This window comes from Manis pentadactyla, chromosome 3 (assembly GCF_030020395.1).
Source record: "Manis pentadactyla isolate mManPen7 chromosome 3, mManPen7.hap1, whole genome shotgun sequence".
Taxonomy (NCBI): domain Eukaryota; kingdom Metazoa; phylum Chordata; class Mammalia; order Pholidota; family Manidae; genus Manis; species Manis pentadactyla.
Genome location: NC_080021.1, coordinates 23,399,259 through 23,425,118, shown reverse-complemented (window position 1 = coordinate 23,425,118; position 25,860 = coordinate 23,399,259). Strand labels below are relative to the sequence as shown.

The window sequence follows — 25,860 nt, the reverse complement described above, 5'->3', positions numbered from 1 at the left end:
CTCATGTTTACGTCCAAGAAATTTTTGCCTATGTTTTTTTCTAAGAGTTTTATGGTTTCATGACTTGCATCCTGGTCTTTGATCCATTTTGAATTTAATTTTGTTTATGGTGTTAGACAATGATCCAGTTTCATTCTCTTACATGTAGCTGTCCAGTTTTGCCAACACCAGCTGTTGAAGATGCTGTCATTAACCCATGGTATGTCCATGGAACCTTTATCATATATTAACTGGCCATATATTTTCGGGTTAATATCTGGACTCTCTATACTGTTACACAAGTCTGTGGCTCTGTTCTTGTGCCAGTACCAAATTGTCTTGACTACTGTGGCTTTGTAGTAGAGCTTGAAGTTGGGAGGCGAGATCCTCCCCACTTTATTCTTCCTTCTCAGGATTGCTTTGGCTATTTGGGATCTTCTGTGGTTCCATATGAATTTTAAAACTATTTGTTCCAGGTCATTGAAGAATGCTGCTGCTATTTTGATAGGTATTGCATTGAATCTATAGATTGCTTTAGGCAGGATGGCCATTTTGACAATATTAATTCTTCCTAGCCAAGAGCATGGGTTGAATTTCCATTTGTGTCCTCTTTAATTTCTCTTAAGAGTGTCTTGTATTTTTCAGGGTATAGGTCTTTGACTTCCTTGGTAAGGTTTATTCCTAGGTATTTTATTCTTTTTGATGCTATTGTGAATGGAATTGTTTTCCTGATTTCTCTTTCTGCTAGTTCATCATTAGTGTATAGGAAAGCAAGATATTTCTGTGTATTAATTTTATATCCTGCAACTTTGCTGAATTCAGCTGTTAGTTCTAGCAGTTTTGGAGTTTTGAGTCTTTAGGGATTTTTATGTACAGTATCATGTCATCTGCAAATAGTGACAATTTGACTTCTTCTTTACCAATCTGGATGCCTTGTGTTTCTTTGTTTTGTCTGACTGCTATGGCTAGGACCTCCAGTACTATGTTGAATAACAGTGGGGAGAGTGGGCATCCCTGTCTTGCTCCTATCTTAGAGGAAAAGCTTTCAGCTTCTTACTGTTAAGTATGATGTTGGCTGTGGGTTTATCATATATGGCCTTTACTATATTGAGGTACTTGCCCTCTATATCCATTTCATTGAGAGTTTTTATCATGAATGGATGTTGAATTTTGTTGAATGCTTTTTCAGTGTCTATGGAAATGATCATGTGGTTTTTGTCCTTTTTATTGATGTGGTGGATGATGTTGATGGATTTTCGAACGTTGTACCATCCTTGCATCCCTGAAATGAATCCCACTTGATCATGGTGTATGATCCTCTTGATGTATTTTTTAATTTGGTTTGCTAGTATTTTGTTGAGTATTTTTGCATCTACATACATCAGGGATATTGGTCTGTAATTTTCTTTTTTTCGTGGGGTCTTTGCCTGGTTTTGGTATTAGAGTGATGCTGGCTTCATAGAATGAGTTTGGAGGTATTCCCTCCCCTTCTATTTTTGGAAAACTTTAAGGAGAATGGGTATTATGTCTTCTCTATATGTCTTATAAAATCAGTGGTGAATCCATCTGGTCCAGGGGTTTTGTTCCTGGGTAGTTTTTTTATTACTGCTTCAATTTTAATGCTGGTAATTGGTCTGTTTAGATTTGCTGTTTCTTCCTTGGTCAGTCTTCGAAGGTTGTATATTTCTATGAAGTTGTCCATTTCTTTTAGGTTTTCCAGCTGGTTAGCATATAGATTTTCACAGTATTCTCTAATAATTTTTTGTATTTCTGTGGGGTCCATTGTGATCTTTCCTTTCTCAATTCTGATTCTGTTTATGTGTGTAGATTCTCTTTTTTTCTTAATAAGTCTGGCCAGGGGCTTATCTATTTTGTTTATTTTCTCAAAGAACCAGCTCTTGGCTTCATTGATCTTTTCTATTGTTTTATTCTTCTCAATTTTATTTATTTATTCTCTGATCTTTATTATGTCCCTCCTTCTGCTGACTTTGGGCATCATTTGTTCTTCTTTTTCCAGTTTCAATAATTCTGAATTTAGACTATTCATTTGGGATTGTTCTTCCTTCTTTAAATGGGCATGGATTGCTATATACTTTCCTCTTTGAACTGCCTTCACTGTGTCCCACAGAAGTTGGGGCTTTGTGCTGTTGTTGTCATTTGTCTCCATATATTGCTTGATCTCTGTTTTTATTTGGTCATTGATCCATTGATTATTTAGGAGCATGTTGTTAAGGCTCCATATGTTTGTGAGCCTTTTTGTTTTCTTTGTACAATTTATTTCTAATTTCATGCCTTTGTGGTCTAAGAAGTTGGTTGGTAGAATTTCAATCATTTTGAATTTACTGAGGCTCGTTTTGTGGCCTAGTGTGTGGTCTATTCTAGAAAATGTTTCATGTGCACTTGAGAAGAATGTGTATCCTGTTGCTTTTGGATGTAGAGTTCTGTAGATGTCTATTAGGTCCATCTGTTCTAGTGTGTTGTTCAGTGCCTCTATGTATTTACTTATTTTGTGTCTGGTGGATCTGTCCTTTGGAGTGAGTGGACTGTTGAAGTCTCCTAGAACGAACGTATTGCATTCTATTTCCTCCTTTAATTCTGTTAGTATTTCTTTCACTATATTGGTGCTCCTGTATTTGGTGCATATATATTTATAATGGTTATATGTTCTTGTTGGACTGACCCCTTTATCCTTATGTAATGTCCTTCTTTATCTCTTGTTACTTTCTTTGTTTTGAAGTCTATTTTGTCTGATACAAGTACTGCAACACCTGCTTTTTTCTCCTTGTTGTTTGCATGAACTATCTTTTTCCATCCCTTGACTTTTAGTCTGTGTATGTCTTTGGGTTTGAGGTGAGTATCTTGTAAGCAGCATATAGATGGGTCTTGTTTTTTTATCCATTCTATTACTCTGTGTCTTTTGATTGGTGCCTTTAGTCCATTTACATTTAGGGTGATTATTGAAAGATGTACATATTGCCATTGCAGGCTTTAGATTCATGGTTACCAAAGGTTCAAGGGTAGCTTCTTTACTATCTAGCCATCTAACTTAACTCACTTATTAAGCTATTGTGAACACGGTCTAATGATTCTTTATTTCTCTCCCTTTTTATTCCTCCTCCTCTAATCTTTATATGTTAGGTGTTTTTTTCTGTACTCTTTTGTGTTTCCTTTGACTGCTTTTGTGAGTAGTTGATTTTATTTTTTGCCTTTAGTTAGTATTTGGTTGGTCTGCTTTTTTTGCTGTGATTTTATTTTCTCTGTTGACATCTATTTTGCCTTAAGAGTGCTTCCATCTAGAGCAGTCCTTTTAAAATATCCTGTAGAGGTGGTTTGTGGGAGGCAAATTCCCTCAACTTTTGCTTGTCTGGGAATTGTTTAATCCCGCCTTCATATTTAAATGATAATCGTGCTGAATACAGTATCCTTGGTTCAAGGCCCTTCTGTTTCATTGCATTAAATATATCATGCCATTCTCTTCTGGCCTGTAGGGTTTCTGATGAGAAGTCTGATGATAGCCTGATGCATTTTCCTTTGTAGGTGACCTTTTTTCTCTCTCTGGCTGCCTTTAGTACTCTGTCCTTGGCCTTGATCTTTGCCATTTTAATTATTATGTGTCTTGGTGTTGTCCTCCTTGGGACCCTTGTGTTGGGAGTTCTGTGAGCTTCCATGGTTTGCAAGTCTTTTTCCTCCCCTAGTTTGGGGAAATTGTCAGCAATTATTTCTTCAAAGACTCTTTCTATCCCTCTTTCTCTCTATTCTTCTTCTTCTGGTACTCCTATAATGCGAATATTGTTCTGTTTCGATTAGTCACACAGTTCTCTTAATGTTCTTTCATTTCTGGAGATCCTCTTATCTCTCTGCCTCAGCTTCTCTGTGTTCCTGTTCTCTGATTTCTATTCCATTAATGGCCTCTTGCACCTTATCCAGTCTGCTCTTAAGTCCTTCCAGAGATTGCTTTATTTCTGTATTCTCCCTCCTGACTTCATCCCTTAGCTCTTGCATACTTCTCTGCAGGTCCATCAGCATGGTTATGACCTTTATTTTGAATTTTTTCTCAGGAAGATTGGTTAAATCTATCGCCCCAGTCCCTCTCTTGGGGGTAATTCTGGACTGGACCAAATTCTTCTGTCTTTTCATGGTGATAGAGGTAGTTGTAGACAGGTGGCATGTGTGTCAGCTGGGAGAACAAAGTCCTTTCCAGCTTGCTGGTTGCCTTGCCCTTCTCTGCTGCCTGTGTCGGTTACCCGCACACCTGAAACAGCCTCCAGATTAATCCACTAAGCTGCCATGGGTGGGGTTGCTGTCAGGGTAGCCCAGAGCCCTGCAGGGAGCAGCAGGCATGCCATGTGTGCTCTCCTGTGAGAACAGCTCCCCTTGGTGCCTTGCCCTGGTTTCCTCTGCCTGCGCCGGGCAGCTGCATGCCAGCGGTGGTCTCTGGGTCTGGCCCAGCTGGCTGCATGCTTGGAGGAGATTCTGGGCAGTTGCTGTGGGTGCAGCCACTCTCCAGCTGGTCCGCCGCTGCAGGTGGGGCTGCTCCCCAGCTGCTCGGCAGCTGTGTCGGGGCTGTGCTGGAGGGGGAACAACTGGCTGACTGCTCATCACCGTGATGGGCTTCAGGGCTGCATTGCCATCTAAGGTGCTAGGGCTCCTGAAGTTCTCCAGGATTCCCAGCTGTTGGGCTGAGTGTGCTGAGACGCTTCCATCCAGCTGTGAGGCCCCTTTCCCTTTAAGACTTTCAAAAAGCACTCGCTTTTCTTTTGTCCCAGGGGAGCCGGCTGCGGGACCTGCCCGCAGATTTTACTTCTCCATTTCCCTAATATCCAGCACACCATGCAATGTGTGTCTGTGCTCCTGGTGTGGATGGCTAGGGCTGGTTATTCAGCAGTCATGTGCTTCCACTCCCTCCCTGCTCCGACTCCTCTGCTCCCACCAGGGAGCTGTGGTTGGGGGAGCACTCAGGTCCCTCCAGACCGCAGCTTGTATCTTACCCCCTTCGTGAGGTGCTGGGTTCTCATAGATGTAGATGTAGCCTGGCTGTTGTACTGTATCCACTGGTCTCTCTTTTAGGAATTTGTTGTATTTTCAAAAATATATATGGTTTTGGGAGGAGATTTCCGCTGCCCTACTCATGCCGCCATCTTGGCTCCTCCTAGATAGAATATTTTATGCTACATCTATAGAGAGTTGTACATGTTTCGATGCCAGAAGCACATATCTCTGGAAGCAAAACTACCTATCAGCCAGGGAATTACAAAGCCAAGGTCTGGGCTAAAAGAGGCATTGCTTCCCCTTGGCCTCCTCTTAGTATCCCTCTTATTTCTACTGGCTAGAAATTCTAGATGGCCCCTTGGATGATACTGTCATAATATATTTGTCAAGTGCTCACTGCATTCTAGGTACTGTTTGGCCCTTTGTATGTATTATCACACTTGGTACTCTCAACAACACTGTGTGGTAGATATTGCACTATTCTGATTTACTAATGAAGAAACTGTGGTTCAAAGAATCTAAATGGGCAGCTAAAGTCTCACAGTCAAGGAGTGATGAAGCCAGGATAAAAACTAAACACTTATATCCCAGGTCTCCTGCTCTTAAGCACTGCCCTGCTTTGCAGAAGCACACCACTCAGTCCTAGATGGATGGCATTCCCCCTTGCATTTGTTTCTACTAACTTGGCTATGAATGCATTTCAATATGAATGATTTGTGCATGTGGAAGAAAACCTGCCTGACAAAATTTAATGTCGTATTTTTCATTAAGTACAATGTTGTTTTTTTCCCACCCATCACTCAGACATGCAATGACTGCAGAAGACTTGCAGGTTCCAAGTAGTAATTCTTTTTAAACCAAATAAGTCTGAAAACAAAGAACAGAATTCTTGAAACCTTCGTTTTTCTAGGTTACACAAGAATGAGCTGAACGAGGAATGAACTTTATGAGTCCCTGGAATTGATGGGGCACAGTAAAGGGATTGGTGGACATCACTGTCAGGCGCATCAGTGACTGGGCTAGGGACATAGTAAGCAACCAGATAAACATAAGCTGTTATCACTGTTGACACTGATGTCATTATTAGATAAATTAATCACAATCTCCTTACCTACTGTATTTCCTTGCATTTGTTTAGCATAGTAAAATTGGAAAAGTACCTCCATTTAATTTCTTTATTTGCTATGTTTCCTTGTCATCTGAAGAGAAGGCAATATAAATGAGGAAAAGCCAAGTCTCCTTACCCTTTGACCTTTGATCATTGACCTTCCTAAATGTTCACTTTGTTAGATGCCAGCAAACACATGTCAGTTTCCCTTCCATAACATACAGGACATTTGTAAGATGTTGTTTGGTACCTTCTTTACACTAAATTTCTGGGCTTAGATCATGTCTTGTCCGAGATAGTGCTGCATCCCTAGGACCCAACACAATACTTGGTAGCTAGTAGAAACTCAATAAATATTTGACCAAGAAATGAATGAGCAAATTGTAAAGTTTTGAATAGCTCTTAAGAACAGAAGTGTAAAATATCTGTCTTTATGCTAAGGAACTTACACTCTAAGTAGTTGATACCAATACAAAAAGTTAACTAATAATGCATTTTTAAATTATACTTCGAGGCAACAATTAGAAAGTAGTAACAAGAACCAGATGGCAAATCAACAATGAAATAATTTTATCAATAAATTCAGAGAATTTATTATTTAATTTGAGACAGGATTCATGAGTAGGATTTATAAAAGGAGAGAACAACTGTAGTTCTCTTACATAATTTGTGATTTTTTTTAATTTCAAGAGTATTTCATGCTTGTTGTAACATATAACCCGTAGAGATACGTACAAAATATAGATGTATAAAGAAAAAGTTAATGACCTTTCTTTTCACTGTGACGCTTCTCTTTCTGCACTTACTCTTCCCATGTAACCATCATTAACAGCTCAGTATTAACACTTTTCTCTATATTTGTTCTGTTTATTTATTCTTTCTTCTAAATGGATTCATATACATATGACTCCCCAAAAAACATTCTTCACATAATATAACGTGGAGCTCCCTCCCTGTCCAGAGATATTTCTCTAACTCATTATTTTTAGTAGCTGCATAATATTCCTCCTTGTATTTTTATCAGTCCCATGGTTATAAACTTTCAGGTTGCTTATGGTTTTTGTTTTTCTTTTTACAAACAAATATTCTCATATATACATTTGTCCTTAACAGGTTCCCTAAGGTAAAACAGAGTGTGTGGATTTTTTATTTTAATGACTATTGACAGATTATTTTCTAGAAATGCTGTGACAATTTATGTTGCCAAAAGCAATGACTGCATCTATGGCACCTTTGGATGTGATTAATCTTTTTAAATCATTACTTTATCTGATGGCAAGATATTAACAAGTTATATATGTTTATCTTTCTTTGACTAATAGTAAGTCTGGGCATTTGTTATCTATCATTTATTGTTTATACTTAGAGATTGTTTTTTATTTCATTTGTTGCCTTTTTAGGAAAGCAATTTGCAAAAGCTCTTTTCATGTTAAGAACATTAATCCCTTTTCTGTCTTAGTGTTCAGTTTTTTTCCTTTTTTATCATATATTTGTTTATGAACCTTAGGTATTTCTGTGGCATCTTTTATCACATAAAAACTTTTACTTTCTCATATGGTCATATATGTCTTATCTTTTCTTTTATAACTTGTATTTTTCTCTGAAGAATTTCAAATGGAGAGGGGAACATGTGCCTTTCAACAGAGGCTTCAATTGAAAGACATTTTAATGAATAATGAATAAATAAGTTGGACAGGAATATCAGGTTGTGCAGGTCAACGTCAGAAAATAATGCCAGAAAGTTCCATTGATGTCAGTCTGTGAAAGTCCAAACACTAGACTAATTAGTTTTCACTTGGTCTATGAACACAAAGAAACAGCTGAAACATTTTGAAAGGGGCAGTTTTTTAATGAAAGTGTGATTTTACAAAAGATCAGTTTGCAAGATGGTTTGGAAAAGTGAAGTGCAAATCCAAAGAAACCAAGAATTTGGCAAATTTTATTAAATACATGATTCTAGGCACTTGGAATAACCAGTGAATAAAACACCATGAAAACTGTTTAAGAATCACCTGCAAGGAACAAGGGTTAGAGTATTAGGACAAGAAGAAGTAAAACAATGGCAGTAGGAAAGAGGGGAAAAAGAAAGGATGGTCATGAGAAAAAATAAGAATCAAGGTGGGAGTCAGGCGGAGCAGTCAAAGCCTGTTTGGTATTGAGCCTAGGAGATGAGAGCATGGCAGTGATATTGGGAGAGGAAGCAAAAATATGGGGTAGAGGGAGCAGTAGAGACAGAGATTTGTGCATTTGCCTGGGCTGCCCTACTGGATTATAAACTATCACCACAGACCTCCCGACAGACTAAATTCAATTCATTAGTCAGCCATTATTGAGAATGACGTCAATTAATTTGCTAATCTCTTTGACTGTATTGTCACTAGCTCGCATTTATCCATCTTGTCTTTGAGGATGTTATTTCTTTTATCTTGGAAACCTTTATTGAGAAAGCATCGATAGCACCTGTGCCAAGTGCCAGAGATACAAGGAGAATAATATCCCTGAACTGTCCCATCATCCATGACACAATGTGGTGGGTGCTATGTAGTGCAACGGTGCTCCCTTCAGAGAATGAAATTAATCCTTACTGTTGAAGAGAGAGATGAGGGCAGGAGAGTCTGTACTGAGGAGCCCTGGGTAGAGGAGGTGAATCTATCAGGTGCATGGAGTTGGACACAAGAGAAGCACTCCATGAGCCTATACTGATGAGAACATTTTAGCACCAGTTTGCCATAGTATAATGACACATTTATATTTTGTATTTTAGCTTGATTTCTTTTGAATTTACCTTGAGATATTATGGTGGAGTCCAGTGCAAGGGATTCCATTTACTTCATCCTGAGAAAGAACAGGGGAGAGTTTTAGGTATGGGCTGGTGGACTTAGGTGTTTCCTCTTTTATGCTCCCAAAGCAGCTCTCTTCCTACATTTATCACAGTAACTGTATGCCTACAGGCCTATGCTTTCTTGAGGTTTGTTTCCTTGTAGCTAGTTATATTATAAGGAAGGAAACCATACACAAACCAACAAACTGGTAAATCAAACAGAGGAGAAAAGAGGACTTTACAGACTCATGCAACAGTGAGGAACACAAGCTGAGCTACAGCCAGGCTCAAGGGATGTGTTCAGGATTCAGTCTTCACCCCTCAGTTCTGCTTTCCTCTATAATGACTTCATTTTAAAAAAGGTTCTTCCTTCATGGTAGTAAAATAGATTCAGGTACTTCAGTAGTAGGCTATCCTCTCTGCAATCCCTGCAGAAAAGCGAGTCTTCCTTTTTGAAAGTTGTAACTGTTTGAGTGATCGAGGAGACTTATGTCTACAAATGGACACCCCTTGGCTCTTATTAGGCCATATGTCCATTGCTGAACCACTTACTGTGGGCAAGGTTCAACCTACATGGATTGAGAATAAACATGTGGTTTTCTATGGAAAATTGTGGGACTGTTTCCGGAAGCACGGGTAGAGGACACCAGGTAGGTGAAAGCAATAAGACGCCCTCTATACACTCAGTATGCAGTGGATCAGTGAGGACATACCCAAGTCAGGGAGCTCCCCTATGAACGTTGCCATCCATAATACCATTTAATCTTTGTGTAACTCCATGAGGAAAGTGTAACTATCTCAGTTATCCAGGATGAGAGTCTGAGACAGAAAGAGTAATTATTTAGTACAAGATTTAAGAGGTGTTCAGTGCAGATATACGACTTCAGCCTAGGTCTCCATGATGATGGCTTAGTTTGCAAAGGAGCTCCAACAAAATACCACAAACCAGGTGGCCACAAAATACCACAGACAACCACAGAAATGTATTGTCTCACTGTTACGGAGACTGAAAGGCTAAAGCCCAGGAGTTGGCAGATGTGGTCTCTCTCTTAGCTAAGCCTCTCTCCTTGGCATGCAGATGGCCTCCCTCTCAGTGTGTCCTCACATGGCCTTGCCAGGGGTGTCTGCACAAATCCACTGTGTCCCTTTGTGTGTACAAATTTGCACTACTCATAAAGGTACTGGTCAGATTGGATTATAACTGCTTAAACAGCCACCATTTAACTTAATCACCTCTTTAAAGGCCTTATCTCCAAATACAGTCATGTTCAGAAATACTGGAGTAGGGTTGCCACATGTGAATTTTGGGTGGGGGAGACAATTCAGCCCTTACCAAACTATAAAACTCCGGTCTGTCCATTGCACCGAGCTTCCAATGAGTGTCCTGTCACTCATGACCTGTGGTTCTGAAGGCTGAATCCTTGGCAAATTGAATCTTGATCAAGTGCTCTATCTTCCACATAAGAGTCTCCCTTGGATAACCTTCCTCCTTAAGGCATCTCAGTCTAGGGACTAAGATGAACTTGGTTCCTTTGTAACCATATCCCTACTCTAGAACCAGAATAAATAATATTTTATAAACACTTTAAATGTGTTAGGAAAAATGTTCATTATTTTAGGACAATGGTCTTATTTCATGCCCATTCAGGATCCAGTCTCCACACCTCAGTTCTGCTTTCCTCTATAATGCCTTCATTTTAAAGAAGGTATCTCCCTTCATGGAGGTAAAATAGATTCAGGTACTTCAGCAATAGTCTATCCTCTCTGCAACCCCCGCGGAAACGCGAGTCTTCCTTTTTGAAAGTTACCCATAACTGGGTAAGGCAAGGTTAAGGAAGAATCTCAGAAAAATCTCTGAGGGGACTCCTGCCTTCCTGCTGTGTAAGGGTTTTTCTACTCACATGAAATATATGGTTAATATTACTCTTAAGCAAGGTTGGCCAAGGCCTGGGTCCCCCTTGTGCACAGAGAGGCTGCTTCACAGCACTGAAGACGGCAAACATAACGTCCACACGTCATTCCTCACTGAGAAATCAGGCTTGCTCAATTTGTAGCTTTCATTAAAAGAAATATGAAGGAACTGTCCCCTCAGTCAAATGAGGAAAGAAAGCTGTGATGAAATGTCACCACTGGTGTGTGATCTCTCCACAGTGCGCCCACCTACAGGAGTCGGTGAGCCCTGCTCGGGAGGCCTGCTCTAAGGTGGCGGATCGTCTCCTTCTGTTGGCTCCATTTCCCAAGTGATCGGTGCCAGTTCTAGGGTCTCAGGCCCTTTAGATAGTTGGAGAATCCCACCTTCAGGCAGTACAGGTAACACTAGGCATTATGTGGACAGTACAGGCATACATCAGAGAGATTTCAGGCTCAGTGCCAGGCCACTGCAATAAAGTGACCATCACAATAAAGTGAAAACAAATAATTTTTTTGGTTTTCCAGTGCATACAAAAGTTATGTTCACATTATTATCCTGTAAGTGTGCAATAATACAATGTCTATAAAGAATGTACAAACCTTAATGGAAAATACTTTAGTGCTAAAAAATATGATAACCATCATCTAAGCTTTCAGCTGTTTTAGCTTTTTATGGATTTCTTCCTGCTATTTCCACCATAAAGCTATTAAAATGAATCAAAGTACCATGTGTCTCAGAGTAAGGACACTCCTTCGGTGTGGGAGATGTAACAGACAGGTACTCTAGGCATGTCCAGTTGTAGGTACAACGGAAAATTGGAAATGTTAAATATCACACCTAGGTTCACAAAGCTGCAAAGTAAAATAATCAGGACTTGAACTCAGGATATGTAAGAGTTTTCCATTTTATTACTAGATCTCCTCCTTTCAGAAGAGAAAATGGAATTATTTGGCATGAATTGTTTTCAGAGAACCTAGATTTACTCCTGAATGTCTGCCTCTCTGCTCACCTCTTTTTTATCAGATTTTATACAGCCCAGCTTTAGGAGCTCAAGATAAATGAGATCACAGAACTCTATGAGGGTGACTTTAGCAAATCCCTACAGCCCATCACAAAGTAAGATTGAAATAATGACATTTTGTTTACATAGGAGAGTGCTATCTTTTTCTGACACTCACTGAAGTATTAAGAAAGATGTCTTGATGTCATGATGTCTGTAATTTACATTTTTTAAAAAATTAGTAAAAATACATAGACAAAGCAATGGCACCATATTGTTAAATATCAATAACAGGTGTATATTTATTTCTATCTTTAGTTGTGTGAAAATTTTCATAGTCAAGAGTGAAAAAACCAGATAGTCCAGTTGACAAAAAAGTATGTAATGATTATAGGATAAGGGTTGAGGTAGTGAATATAAAGGGAGGTTTAAAGAGGTGTCATTTCTGGTGGTGTTGGTGATGATCATGCTCATGATCATGACAGTCATTTTTATACCTCCCTTCTGTCCTCCTTATCATAAGACCAGATGAGCTTACCAAGCACCAGGCATCATGCTGAATACTTTTCATGCATTGTCTCTTTCAGTCCACCATGATCCTATGCAGTAGGGATTATTTTCTCAATTTATGGAGGAAACTGAGACTCAGAGACATGGTATGACTTGCTCCAGGGCTCTTTCCACCAATGTAGTGCACACCTCTTGCCTTCGGGAGGGCTGCATGGAAGTGACTGGGTTGAAAGAATTCAGGACACCTGGGGAGGGAGGTGAAGGCATAGACAGACTAATGACCTGGTGAGTGGGGAGAAAGCAAACAATAGCAGGCCCCAAGGAGGGCTGAATGTTTCAGTGAAATGATGAGGTGGTGACTGGGGAAGGAAAGATACTGGGAAGTGGTTCATTTTATGACCAAAATAGTGTATCTGGAATATACCCCAGAGGTCTAGGAAGTAACTGATGAGACTACTGACATTTCCAAGAACAAGGATGTAATTGGCACCTATGGACAGAAGATATAAGACGGGATGGGAAGGACGTATCTTAGGCAGGAATCCTGGCCTCATTGCAAAGCACACCATACCACCTGTCCCACTCAATCCTAAAGCTGATCAGGAGACGGATTGCTACTAACCTCCCCCCAGTACGTAAGATTATTTTGGCAGTGGGAATAGTACAGCTTCCAGTGAATTTTCTTCAGTATTTCCAAAAGCACTAATTTTTAATAATAGCTTCCTTTGAGCAGGGGGTACTGACCTAGGTTCAGCTATTTCATTTCAAACTAGAATTTAATTTTAAAAGACTTTTTGCTTGCTGGGGGAAAAGATCCTACCTAAGAAAAATCAGTCAACTGTGGGCTCTGCTGGAATTCTGCTGGAGAGATGATCACAGCAAGCTGGGGGTCTGGGGGATGGGGGTGCGCAACAAATCATTTTTGTAAAATTGAAATTAGTTCATTTCAGTTGATAGCTTTTCATTTAATTTTAAAATTTAAGTAGCTATTTTTAAAAGAAGCAAAGGAAGTCTAAATTGCCCTACTAATCCAATGAAATATTGCCAAGACGATAAAAGCAGGCAACTGTGAGCCATGTGGGGATCCTTTCCAAAGCTTGCTTTTATACCTCTTTTCTGTTCTCATTAAAGCAAGTCCCAAAGATCAGATGAACCTAGGGACCCAAGCTAAGGGAAAGGGCACAAGTTGTTTACTTCATCCCTGACAGCAGCCCGCTCACCACCAAGCTGGCATGTAGGCCCACAGGTCAGAAGAATAATAATCTTATTTTCACCCTCCCAGGTGTCTATCAGGAGCCACCAGGGAGCAGTAGATGACTAAGTCACTCATGTGCCTGCCTCCAGTTAGATACCTGCTTGAAAATGAATGGGAAAGTTCACAGAAAGAGGGAGAAGGAGGAGAAATAATAATGGCACCAATAATTTACATTCATGTGGTTTTATGATTCACAAAGTGCTTCACATACATGCCTTCTTTTGATCTTGCCTTTTGGTGAGCAGAGCATGCACCTTTGATCCCATTCTACAGAATAGCAATCCAAAATCCAGAAATACTAAGATAGGAATTTGTTCCCAATCACACAGCTTGTTCAGAACATGGGCTTTGAAAGCAAATAGCCTGGTTTGAATCTTGGCTTTATTCCTTATGAGCTACGTGACCCTGGGAAGTTACCTAACGTCTCTTTGACCCCATTTCTTCATCTGTAAAATAGAGTTAAGAATAGTATTTATCCCAAAGGTTGCTGTGGGGATCAAATGATAAGATGCATGTCAAGTGCAAGAAACCCTCTGGGCACATAAGAGTCAATAAACAGTACCATTACATTTGCAAAATGTTTTATGGCTCACAAAATACATCTAATACATCTAGTTTAAGTATATTTATTGAGCACCAGAGCCAAACACTGTGCTAAATTCTAGGAATGCTAGAATAAATCACTCATGACCCCAGCCACCCCACAAATCGCAGCTGAGTTTAAGAGAAACAGACTCACTAGTATAAAATGATATTTTAAACAATGAGGGTAATTAGAGATAGAATTTAGCCTGGCTTCTCGAGAAAGCTTCCTGAAGGAACATAGTTTTCTAACTGGACTTTTACTAAAACCCTCTGAAACAGGTATTATTTTGTCCATTCTACAAATGACCAAAACAAGGCTTAAAAAAGGTCAAGGACTTCCCAAAGTCCCTTGGCTAGTGAGTGGCAAAGCCAGGTCTTACACTAAACTGCCTCAAGGATAGATTCACTGTGAATTCAGTCATTCCAATATGAATCTGTTTTTTTCTTCCCCACTATCTTTCTTATCTAAAAAGTAACAAAAACTGTCATTCTTTTTGCATCTCCCCTTTTCTCCTTGAAAAATTTGTCACAGTGCCAAGTTATCAAAAATCCACAATCAGTCTCAGAAGCTTACCCTGGAAGGGACAGTTGTCTACTGGTGGGGATCGGGAGGGACAGAATGCTAGTTCTATCACTCAGAACCTTTATGACAATAGGCAAGTAATTTAATTGCACCGAGGTTCAGTTTTTTCCATTAACGAAGTGGAAAATAATCATTTTCACCTCTTAGAATTGCTGTGATGGTTACATGAGCACAGTGCCGGCACATACTATAGTTGCTCGATAAACATTCACTACTGATTTTATCTAAAGAACTACCACCTAGTCCATTCACTTCATGCCTCCGGTCTGATCACACAAATCAACTGTGCATTCTTTTTCAAAAGGCTTCCCCAAAAGGAGATTCTCAAGCTTCACGTGTGAAGTGGCCCAATACTTGGCCCATCTCACAACCTGGAAATGCAACTGTCCCATACTTTGCTTATGCTTCCATTGAAAGTATTAGCATTCTGCTCTCAGAAAAAAAATAGAGAATGGCTAGTTATGCTTTTTCTGGACAAATAAGTGAACATCTCAACTTTCTCTCTGCCAGCCTGTGTAATCCCAGGAACTTCATTTTTGTCTTTAGAAGTCTTTTATCTACTTTTTTCCACTGGTGATTGACAAGACTCCTTTATGTCCTGAGAATGCTGTGATGATAACGCAAGTAGTTGGTCATAATATTGTGTGCATTGTGCCCTTTATTTTCAAAGGACGTTCACATACTTAGCTTGTTGATCCTAAAACAGTTGAGAGAATAGGGAGGGTGGGTATTATCTGCACATTAAGGAGAAGGAAACTGAAGTATAAAAAGAGTAACAGCCACTGCTGCTAAGCACTGATTATGTTCCAGTTCTTTTATGCATATTATCTTATCAAACTTAAGAGCTTTCTCTAGTAGCTGTTATTAATTCAGTTTGCAGGAGATGAAATGGAGACTCAGAAAGGGCAGTCAACTTTCTCCAGATAGTGAGCAGTAGAGCTAAGAAAGTCCAGATCTGTCTTACTCCAAAGCCAAGAGACTCAATCACTGACATTTGAAGAACTGCTAAACCCATCAGCAGCGAGCATGACATCAAAGTCCAGGATGCTGATCCACTGGGACACTCTGCATTAAACTACCCTCAGTCCTTCTTGACTGGGTGAGGTGCTAGAACTAGATCCACAGTGCCTAAGAGGGTCGCTGCTCACCAAGAACTGCTTTGCTGCTCTTCCCGTTTCCTTGCTATTCTTCTGTTCTTAGCTTCCTGGTCCGTGCCTACAGTTTTGGTCAAGCGTGCAGTCAGAGAATAATAAATTTATATGTAATATTTATCATATATATATTTGCATAATTATATTTGTATTTTATTATATATTCATATATATAGTACATTGAGATACATGTATATGGATGTATATACATGTACATGCTTCCGGAATTTGCCAAATTCTCCAGCAAGAATAGACATTTGTCAATAAAAAAATCTCAGGATTCACTAACAAGGATGTTTCTTCAAACAAGTTGGATGTGTATTGGTTCACAAAGTCAGGAATTTCCTGGGTAAAATTTGAAACTGGCCCCCATGCATGGAAGGTAAGTAGAGACCAAAGACAGAGGCAGGCCACTCCACAGGGGTAGGTCGATGTGTTAATAAGGAAAGGGACTTACTTATGAGGCTTGTCCTGGGCAAGGAGATCTCTGTACATGCAGCCAGAATCTTAAAAGTTTATATAGAGACCTTAATGGGTTCAGAGGAGAACACGAGCCAGATGGTCTCAGCAGCACCTCACTCTCTCAAGGCTTTGTCCTTGCAATGGCTCAGGCTATGGGAATGGCGGGCGGAAGGGAATGCACACTCCAAGGACTGGGAAGGGTATGAGGAGCCTCCAATTGCCTGGGTCCTTCCCACGGGTCAACCGGCAGTCATGTCCTCTTGAAGACACCCCTCCAACAATGTGGAGACAGTCTTTCCCTGGGGGTCAGCCCATGTGGGCCTACGTATGTACTCACATCAGAGCACTGGGCTGAGGGATGGATTCCAACCATGTTCACCTTTTCCTGGGGAGTGTGTGCTTATGTTACTGTCTGAGCTGCTCCTCTCATTCATTTTCAATTTCAAGGAGATGATGGTGAAAAAGGAGATCCAGGAGAGGAGGGAAAGCATGGCAAAGTGGGGCGCATGGGGCCAAAAGGTAGGTCAATGACACTGGGGTGTTAGAATGGCTTTTCTCTCTCTCCTGGCCTTACTCTGGAAATTAGCAACTTTCATAACACCCTCTGCTCCAACTGTATGAAATGTATTTCAGATAATGAACTTACCACAAGAGAGCTCCTGTGAGAAACTCAGAAACATTTCTCAAGCCACATCCTTGGGCTGGCTGGACTGGTTGCTCCGGGAGCCCTAGGGAATCACAGTCTCCAGGAATTTCTAAGGAACTATGAGTTTTAGAAACACAGCTGTGTCCATAGTTGTGTGTCCCCTCAGAAGCCACTGCTAAGCATTGCTTCTTGGCCAGCCTGGAGTGTAAGCAGGGAAAGAAACAAAGTTTTCTGACCCTTGATTTACTCACCTTTCTCCAAGATCTCTTGGCAGAGGGTGCGGTGGGGGAGAAGCAGAAGCAAAGGAGATGAGAAAAACTCAAAGGCTTTTAGGCAGTGTTTTTACTCATAATGCCAAGAGTAAGCCTCACCAAAACATAGGATTGTGATGTGTAAGTGTTCATCTTCCAAGCACTAGAAATATTCCCTGCAAACTGCTATTAGGTGGCAGCCCTCAACTGTTCATTTTTAAATCTTCAGTAAATTAGGGGGCAGAAAAGATTCACAGGCCTTTGAGACCTCAGCTGGAGAAGGGCTGATTTTAACTCTTTGACTATTTACATATTTGAATGTTATTTACATATTTACATAGATATTTGCATATTATTACAGAATAATCTAAATATGTACAATATTCTGTAAATATGCACAATCAATTGCAAAATTATTATCACAAAATAAACATAGCTTTATAACCAGTAAATATGTTTAGAAAAATAAAAGTAATAACAATTTTGGAAGAACTCAGCTATTCCTGATCATATTCTTTGGACAAAAACTTGGTGGGACAATCTCTGATGTCCCTTTGATCAATTATAATTGTATATTCCCTATTCTTTTTTAAAATGGCTAATATAGTCAAATACTGTTTTAAAATAGAGAGGAAATAGAATCCTAAAGTGGAGCCAGAATTGATCTGGAGAGGAACAGAATAGGAATAAAATGCAAGAATTCTTACACTCATCCCCTTTTCTGACCTTCAGATTAAACATCCTCTGTTATAGACCTTTTAGAAATATTGCATCAGTAAGCATTTTAATATCATCAGGTCCCCAATTGTCATACTCACCTACATTTTAATTTTTTATGCATACATTTTAATGCTATTAAAATAGACAATATAGCACAGAATATATGTTATATACCACAGATAGAAGGATGCACTTTTTGGTATTTACTTCACGTAGATATCCTATATTAGCCACATCCTTAAATGGAATAAGACCTCAGGATATAAGAATGATATGCTTTGCTTTTCAGGAATTAAAGGAGATCTAGGTGACATAGGAGACCAGGGCAACATTGGCAAGACCGGGCCTATTGGCAAGAAGGGTAAGCTGCATTTTATTCTAAGTAGCAGTTTAAAGCAAATTGAGAATACCCTTGACATAGTTTGAAAGGTTCTGTATCAAGAAAACGATTGCTTTTCTTCCTTTGTAAAAAGAGTTTTCTCTTTCTTCATATCTTGGCTGTTTCTTCTGTACATAAGCAATCTGTCTAAAAGAAAATAAAAGGCCTTGAGCAAACTTAAGCAGAAGTTCAGGGACAGAATCAAATACAAAGTTCGGGTAGTCTCTATATATCTCACCTGGGATCTACTGGTTGGAACCCTTGATATAATTAAAATGGATATCATGGCAAGGAAGTATGTTCAGCTGTAGAAAACAGTTATTCCTAAAACTCAAGGTAGCTGAGAATTGTATAATTTTCTTTCTTAATTTGAGTTATATAATTACAATAACAATACTGCATCTGGGATCTATTAACAGGTTAGGAACTTGAAGTGTAGATACACACAGCCTTTTGTTTTCAGTCCTGTTCAGATTCTGTACATACTCACAGCTTCAATATTCTGCAGTGAGTTAGCCTCCTCTTTGTTACCTAGGCACTCCTTCCCTATCATCTTCTCATAAAGTTCACAACGGTAGCAGGTTCTAATTGCTTCTGATATGCAGCAGTTCATACTGGCATTATTCCACTTGGTCTGAAAATACAAAGCAGAATGAGAATCAGAATTTTATCACAAGGAGCTCAGAGACTATTTAGGAAGATAAGACTTTCTCGGAATGAATTACAATAACTGAATAACTACATGACTACTATCAGAACCATGTGGGAGAGTAAGGCAAGACTGATATGAAGAAGAATGGTCCAGGACTTGAAGAATAGTAACATGTTTATGGAAATGGGGAAAACGCATTTGAGGGAGATGCAAGAGATCCTTGTACAAGAGATTAGAGGAATCTCAGTGCCACAGGTAATAGAACTCTCCAGCTTTGCTGTACCTTCCAGCCTTCCCTTCTATATATGGCTTGAGGAGCTGCATCATTAACCCAGTGCCTCCCAATGGCCAGCAGTGTCCTCTTGCAGGTAAGTTGATATATGCAATGTGAGCTGAAGCTATGGCCCCTCTCTCATCCTGAGGCTGTGTCCTTCCTCTCTCCCCATTTCTTTCCAACTCATTCCTTTGAGTAAGTTCCTTCAGCCTGCATTTGAGGGCAAGGACAGAAGGTAGTGCCTCTAAAAGAAATTGCGATTGTTATTTTTCATCTGGTAGCTTATAGTGCATGTTCACCTGTGGCTGAAATCCTCAGAGCTAGGGCGTAGCTCCAGGGACTCCTCAAAGGCCATGTGTCCTGCTGTAGCATGTGTCTGTGGTGGTTTTACCATGTAGCCATTGAAGCTTTGGCTTCAGAGTCCTTCATTTGCTGGGACCCTTACCAAGACTCTGACAGGAGCCTTGGCAAATGGATGCCGTGGCCATATGTCTTGGTAAGATTTGCAAAGTCAGGCATTTTAACCTCAACTGGTTAAAATCATACCTTTAAACATTTTTTAAAACTATTTCTCCTCAACAAACCTTTTTAGGAATAGTTTTCCTAATTGCCTCCCCCATGGTATTTTAATACCATCCATGGAGTATATATCTGTTGTGTATATATTGTGCTTTGTATATAAAAAAGATTAATATTTTTCACCCCTCCAAGAACTGACTTTTACATCCTTGAGGCGATATCATCCCCAGGAAGAACACATGGGTTAAGACAACTGTGTTCCTTCTGCTGCAGCTTCACTCGATCATACTTTTGTATCAGATGATTTTTGGAGTGGACATGTATTTGGGGAGCTAGCTAAGAGGGACTTGAGTTGGGAAACATTTAGTTTGGACTGAATGGAATATATTTATGAGGCTTGTAGTTACTTCCCTGTATAGTCAAGGTATTGCTAACAATTCCAACGTGGGTATAGCTTCCAAGAACACTACTACCACTTACTGTCTAGATCTCTCCAAAGTCTTAATAAGAAAAATATAGAAGCAAAGATCGGATCATCATATGAATGTGTCCTGGGGCATCCAGCCCAAGAAACGAGTGAATTTTGGACGGAAACAAGGTTTGAAATGTACAGGGCCAGAACTAGTCTTTGAGAAATTTTTCCAAATCTAATAGATCATATATGAAAAAGACTTTGCAGAGGTATTCTCCAACTTGACAACATTCTTAATTTATATTCATCATCAGTTACAAGCTGTAAAGATGAAAGAAACTTCTTACAGAATCAATAATAAAAACAAAATTCAGATTTTGGCTACAGGCATAAGAAATTCATCTGCATTAACCCTTCTGTAAGAATGACTAAGTGAGTCAAAAAAAAAAAAATAGACATACTTGCAGGCATGAGAAAGCTGCCAAATTGAATAGGACTTTAGGAGCCATGATCTGGAGCAGAAAGGACTCACCCTAAGGTAAGCTATATGTTCTGGGCTATTTTTCCTTTCAAGTCATTCACCAGTTCACAAGCCAGGCAGCACTCCGAGACTAAGAGGCTTGAGCAGAAAGTTGCTCAAACTGAGTTAGTATTCAAGGCCTCCCAAAGAAGCATGGTAGAGGAACATGCCCCTCCTTTTTCATTTCAAAAATAAATATTTCCCATTAGAACTCTAGAAATTTTGAAACATATTTAATTAAGCATATATCCATTCATGTTTAAAGAAATCTTAGCAAACTAGAAATAGAAGGAAACATATGTAATTTGAAAAGGCACATCAACAGCTAAAAACCTATTAAAATCATACTCGTTCATGAAATACTGAACACTTCTCACCTGATACTGGGAATGAGATGAGCAGAGCCCACATCACCAATTCTTATTAACCTTAAAGAAGAGGATCCCACCGGAGCAAAAATGCAAGAACAAGAGAGAAGAATCATCATATTTGGAAATGAAGAAACAAAAAGGTCATGATTTACACATGACATGACTGCATATCCAGATGATACAAAGAATCTACAAATTATCTATTTGTATTGCTAAGTTTTTTAGACAGCTTATTGTACAAAAATTAATTTTGTTCCTACATATTGGGAACCATTTAAAAATGAAATGGAGATGCCATGTATTACAGCATCAAAATATCCAAATATCTAGGAATAAACCTTTCAAAAGATGTACAAGCCCTCTCCAACATGCACTACATAATGATAATGAGGGACATTAAAGAATAGCTGGAAATGGAAGTAAAACTACATTCACACGTTGGAAGACTTGATATTGTTAAGAGAATATTAAGATGACCCTTGAATTGATGTGTAAATTCAATGCTATCTCAATCAACAGCCCAGAATGAATTCTCTTGGAATTTGATTAAACAAATTCAAAATGTACATAGAGATGAAAAGAACCAAGAAAACCCAAAGACAATTTTGCAAATGAAAAACAAAGCTCAAAGGCTTGGAACAGTGAGTTTAAAAGTTATCATGAAGCTACAACCATTAAGATAGTATTGACTTAATGCAAAGACAGACCGGAAGGGAATGGAGCGGGCAGAAAGAGACTCCCAAACTGGATTTATGCCAAGTTGGCCTTACTTTACAATGGGAAATGATCCCTCTATCAATAAATAGTGCTAAGTCAACTGGATATTCAAGAATGCAGCAAAACATATTCAGCCCATGATGTATATGAAATAAAAAAGAATTATAGAGATACAACATTTATTTATTAATTAAAATGTACTTTTTAGTGAATTTTTGCAATGTGGTATTTGTCTACATTAAAGATTTAGTGATTTGTTTTTATTTCTTTTCTTATGTATTCATTTTTAAACCACTCTTCTATCTGTAATTTTCTGTTATTTTTCTTAAAGAGGGCTCCTCAAATTGTATAAGCTTCAAATAAAATGCAAGATGGATAAAATGCAATTCTAGCTATATGAGCTTCATTTAACAAGTAGCTAAAGGAATGGGATGGTACAGCCAGAAAGTGGGATGTTGGACTTCAAGATTTCTGAGAAGTAGTCAGGATGGTTAAGATCCCAAGTATTGCCCTGGAGATGAACAGAAATTAGATTGGGGTTGAGGGATAAGTCACTGGCATGGACACGTTCAGAATTCAAAAACCTCATTTTTCAGTGAGTTACTCTAGATGCTGCACTTTCCTGGAATTTGATATGTCAAATCTAGCTGAGACTCCAACAAGGAGAGTTGAAGACCTGGAAGCAGGTCTTAACCCTTTCATAACGTTAGACCAGGTAACTTGGGAGGGTGGTAGATGACAGAGACATGAGAGGGTCAAGAGTTTTAGTATGATTTTTCCGACCTTGAGGTGGGTAAACTCCATAAATATTAAAGCAGCAGTTTAGAAACAATAGGGTTAACTAACCTTATCTTCTTCCGGCCAGTTCCCCATTCCCTCCATCACTCTGAGCATTGTCATAACAGATGAGCTTGTCTGCCCCCACCCCATAGAATGTGCACTTCTAAAGGGAACCAGTAAATGAACGAGTTATTAGGTCTATTTGTTTAACTAAATATAAGTTTTATGTGGGGGCTGTACTTTTAATCATTTTATCCTAATGCCTATTATATAGTACCAACTTTCTAAATGTTTGTTGCATTAAGGATGAAAAAAATCAATGATAACATATGTCACTACCTCTTTACTTCCCTTTATTTCCATAAGTATCACTGTCCCTTAACATCAATTTCCACCACTGGCTAGGATTACCTTCTCCTCCAGAGATATGCCATCAGTATTTATGAACGTGTGCTGGAATTTTTTTAGAATGGAGGTTCAGTGTTCTGGCTCACCTGGATTAATTTCTTTTTTAATCTGTACTTTGAAATTTATTGTCCTCCTTTTGTCAATAGCCCTTTTAAATTTTTCACCGACTCAGATTGATCTCAACTTTCTAGACTGACCTTAATGTCACTTGTGTGGATAAGGTAGCTTTCTGGATGTCAATATTTCATTTGGGGAATAAGAATGATTTTGTAGAGGTAAATCCCATCTCATAGCCAAATGTTTTTATATGAGGTCAATAGTCCTTTTACAGTGAAAGCACCATGATTTTCTTTGTTTGTTTAAATGCAACCTTTAAAACTTCAACCTTAAGACAGTTATTATGGACATATTCCCACTTATGAACCAAAATACATTTTTGTGTGTGTCTTTAAACCAGAGTTGATTTGGGGAAAATCGACAGAAAAATCTCACATCCTCCAGTGAGGCTAAGGAGTTGGCATGCTTTCTTTTACCATAACTCTGATTTAGGGGACAGAAACTAGCATTGATTAAGCATCCTCTATGAGTCAAGCAAGGAGCTAATCCCATGCTAAGATGACATTCTCTAATTTATTCTCTTTAATGACCTTACGATTTTAGCTTCCATTATTCCCACTTTAAAAATGAAGCTTCGAGAAATTAAGTAACCTGTCTGCATTTGGCTAGTCGGAGGCAGAGCCAGGACTCAAACCGTGGTTTTTCCAGCTTCCGTGGTCTTTCCCTCCATCACACTGCTTTGACTTCCATTCTGTTAAAAAAAGGAAAGGAAATCATGTCAAATTACTGGAAAGTAATCACAGTGCTTACATCTTGTCAGGTAAACAAAAAAAAGCCATTTATCAATTCAAGAATCTGCTTCCTACACTATTTATCACATCAATGAAGTTTCTCTACTTTGATCCACAGCCTTCTTCGCCTTCTTGGAGTACCTAGCAGGCATTTCCTTTATTTCACTCCGTTAGTATGTAGTAGTGATAGTGTCCCATCTCCTTGACCTCTTACATGTGCTTGTTTCCTTAAAAACTGATGATTTTTCCAAAGAAAATACTCTATTTATGCTTCTGTTACGTCCATCATTGCTTAGCCGAGAACTAGGATCACCACAGAACTACATCCAGCCCATGCTGGATTGAAAGAGATTTATATGGAAAAAAAGCACATTGTTTTAAAAAGATAAAGTACTAAACTATATTTGTACAATCTTTTAAGTTCATATTGGTTTTGGTGGTGACAAGGATATGGTGTTCCTTTCAACTTTTGATAACATTTTTGAACGCTTTGCTTGCCTTCACTTAATCATTGGCTAACTCATGTGGGGAGCACCATGAGCCGGCAAATCAGAAATGGTGGGGCTTTAACACCCAGCACTGCCACTGAATTACTCTAAGTCCCTGAGCGAGTTATTTTGCCTCTCTGACCCTCAGTTTCTTCAGTTGTAGGATAAAGGTAATGATAGTACCTGGCTCATAGGACTTAATATGATAATATCTATAACTAATATGATAATATCTATAAAGTATCTGAAATGGTATTTAGCAAATGATTGACACTTAGCAAATACATATTCCCTTTCTTCCATGAATATATTCCCAAAATCTATTCATATCTTTTCCAATTTACATATGAGGGAAATGAGGAATTTACAGGCACAACTTAGGTGCAGGCAGATCAATCTTTCTCATCAGTGTCTGCATATTTCCATGCTTTTTTCCCAGCTATACCTCTGTTGTACATTGTCCCCTACTCTGCTCCCATCTTCAGAACCAACCTCCAAAGCTATCTCCTTAGAAGATGAGCACTGTCGCTTCAAGCTCCCTCTCAGAGTATTGTTATGTCTGTTCAACATCTCTTACAATATTTATCATCTTCTACTGTCATAGATGTCACCTTTGTCTCATTTCATCCAAATACAAGTTCTGAGGCCTCCTCCTAAATACTTACATTGCATTTTGAGTTTCAAGGATGCCCTCTTTCTGTTTGGAGGGCTCCTGAATGTCCGGCAACACTGTAAAGACATCACTCCCCACATGCATCAGTTTGGTAAGGCCCAGCAAACCCTTGGAGCCCTGGCAGGCATGCCTTCTTAGACAATCAACAGCCAGTTTGCACAGGTCTCTGCATGAAAAGCACTCAGCAGATAGTGGTGAAAAGCATAGCTAATGGGCAGGCAACACAGGGTACCCCGTGGGTTTAAGAATGTCTCCCATTTCTTCCCTTCTGCTGCTAAAGGATGGGGTTAGGCAAGACCTCAATGCCGAGTCCTTTCTCCCTCACATTGCCCCCTTGGGTCTATAACCAATTCCCTCGCCACTCCAAACTCTTACCAGGGTAAGTCCCAAACTTATTTTTAGCCTGATAACCTTCATTTCCTATATTTATCCCTCCTGAATTCTTTCTTTCTGTTTTTCCACATCACTATCGAAGCATAAACTCTTTTTTTACTTCTATCAGGATCTTCTCTTTTGATTCTCGAAAACTTCAGCCAAACATTTCCTCTTATAAATCAAAAGCTTTTGCTTTCAATTATTGCGTCTGATGTGGGCTTCAAGAGCTTATTTTGAAGTCAGAAAAAAGTCAACATTTTTTTTCATCTCTGCTTTAATATTCCTGATTATCTGAGAATTATTTTGTGGATGCTTCTGGCTGAATAAGAAATGGTTACACACAAACAAGAGCAAAAGGAAAATTACCAAGGTTGATATTTCAGCATAATATATTTGACCTAACTTTGTATTACAGATATTTGTATACATCGTATCTTTTCTAAAAAGGGTAAATTTCTTCAAGTCAGAAGTT

The 25,860-nt window shown here is 39.1% G+C and overlaps 1 protein-coding gene across 1 annotated transcript in view; it reads left to right on the top strand.

Annotated features, from left to right (window-relative positions):
* Window positions 1-25,860, top strand: part of COLEC10 (collectin subfamily member 10) — a 47,502-nt gene that overhangs the window by 14,660 nt on the left and 6,982 nt on the right. The window contains exons 3-4 of the mRNA XM_036876450.2: window positions 16,803-16,874; window positions 18,262-18,333. Of these exons, the coding sequence (XP_036732345.2) occupies window positions 16,803-16,874; window positions 18,262-18,333 (144 nt within the window). The remainder of the gene's footprint in view (window positions 1-16,802; window positions 16,875-18,261; window positions 18,334-25,860) is intronic.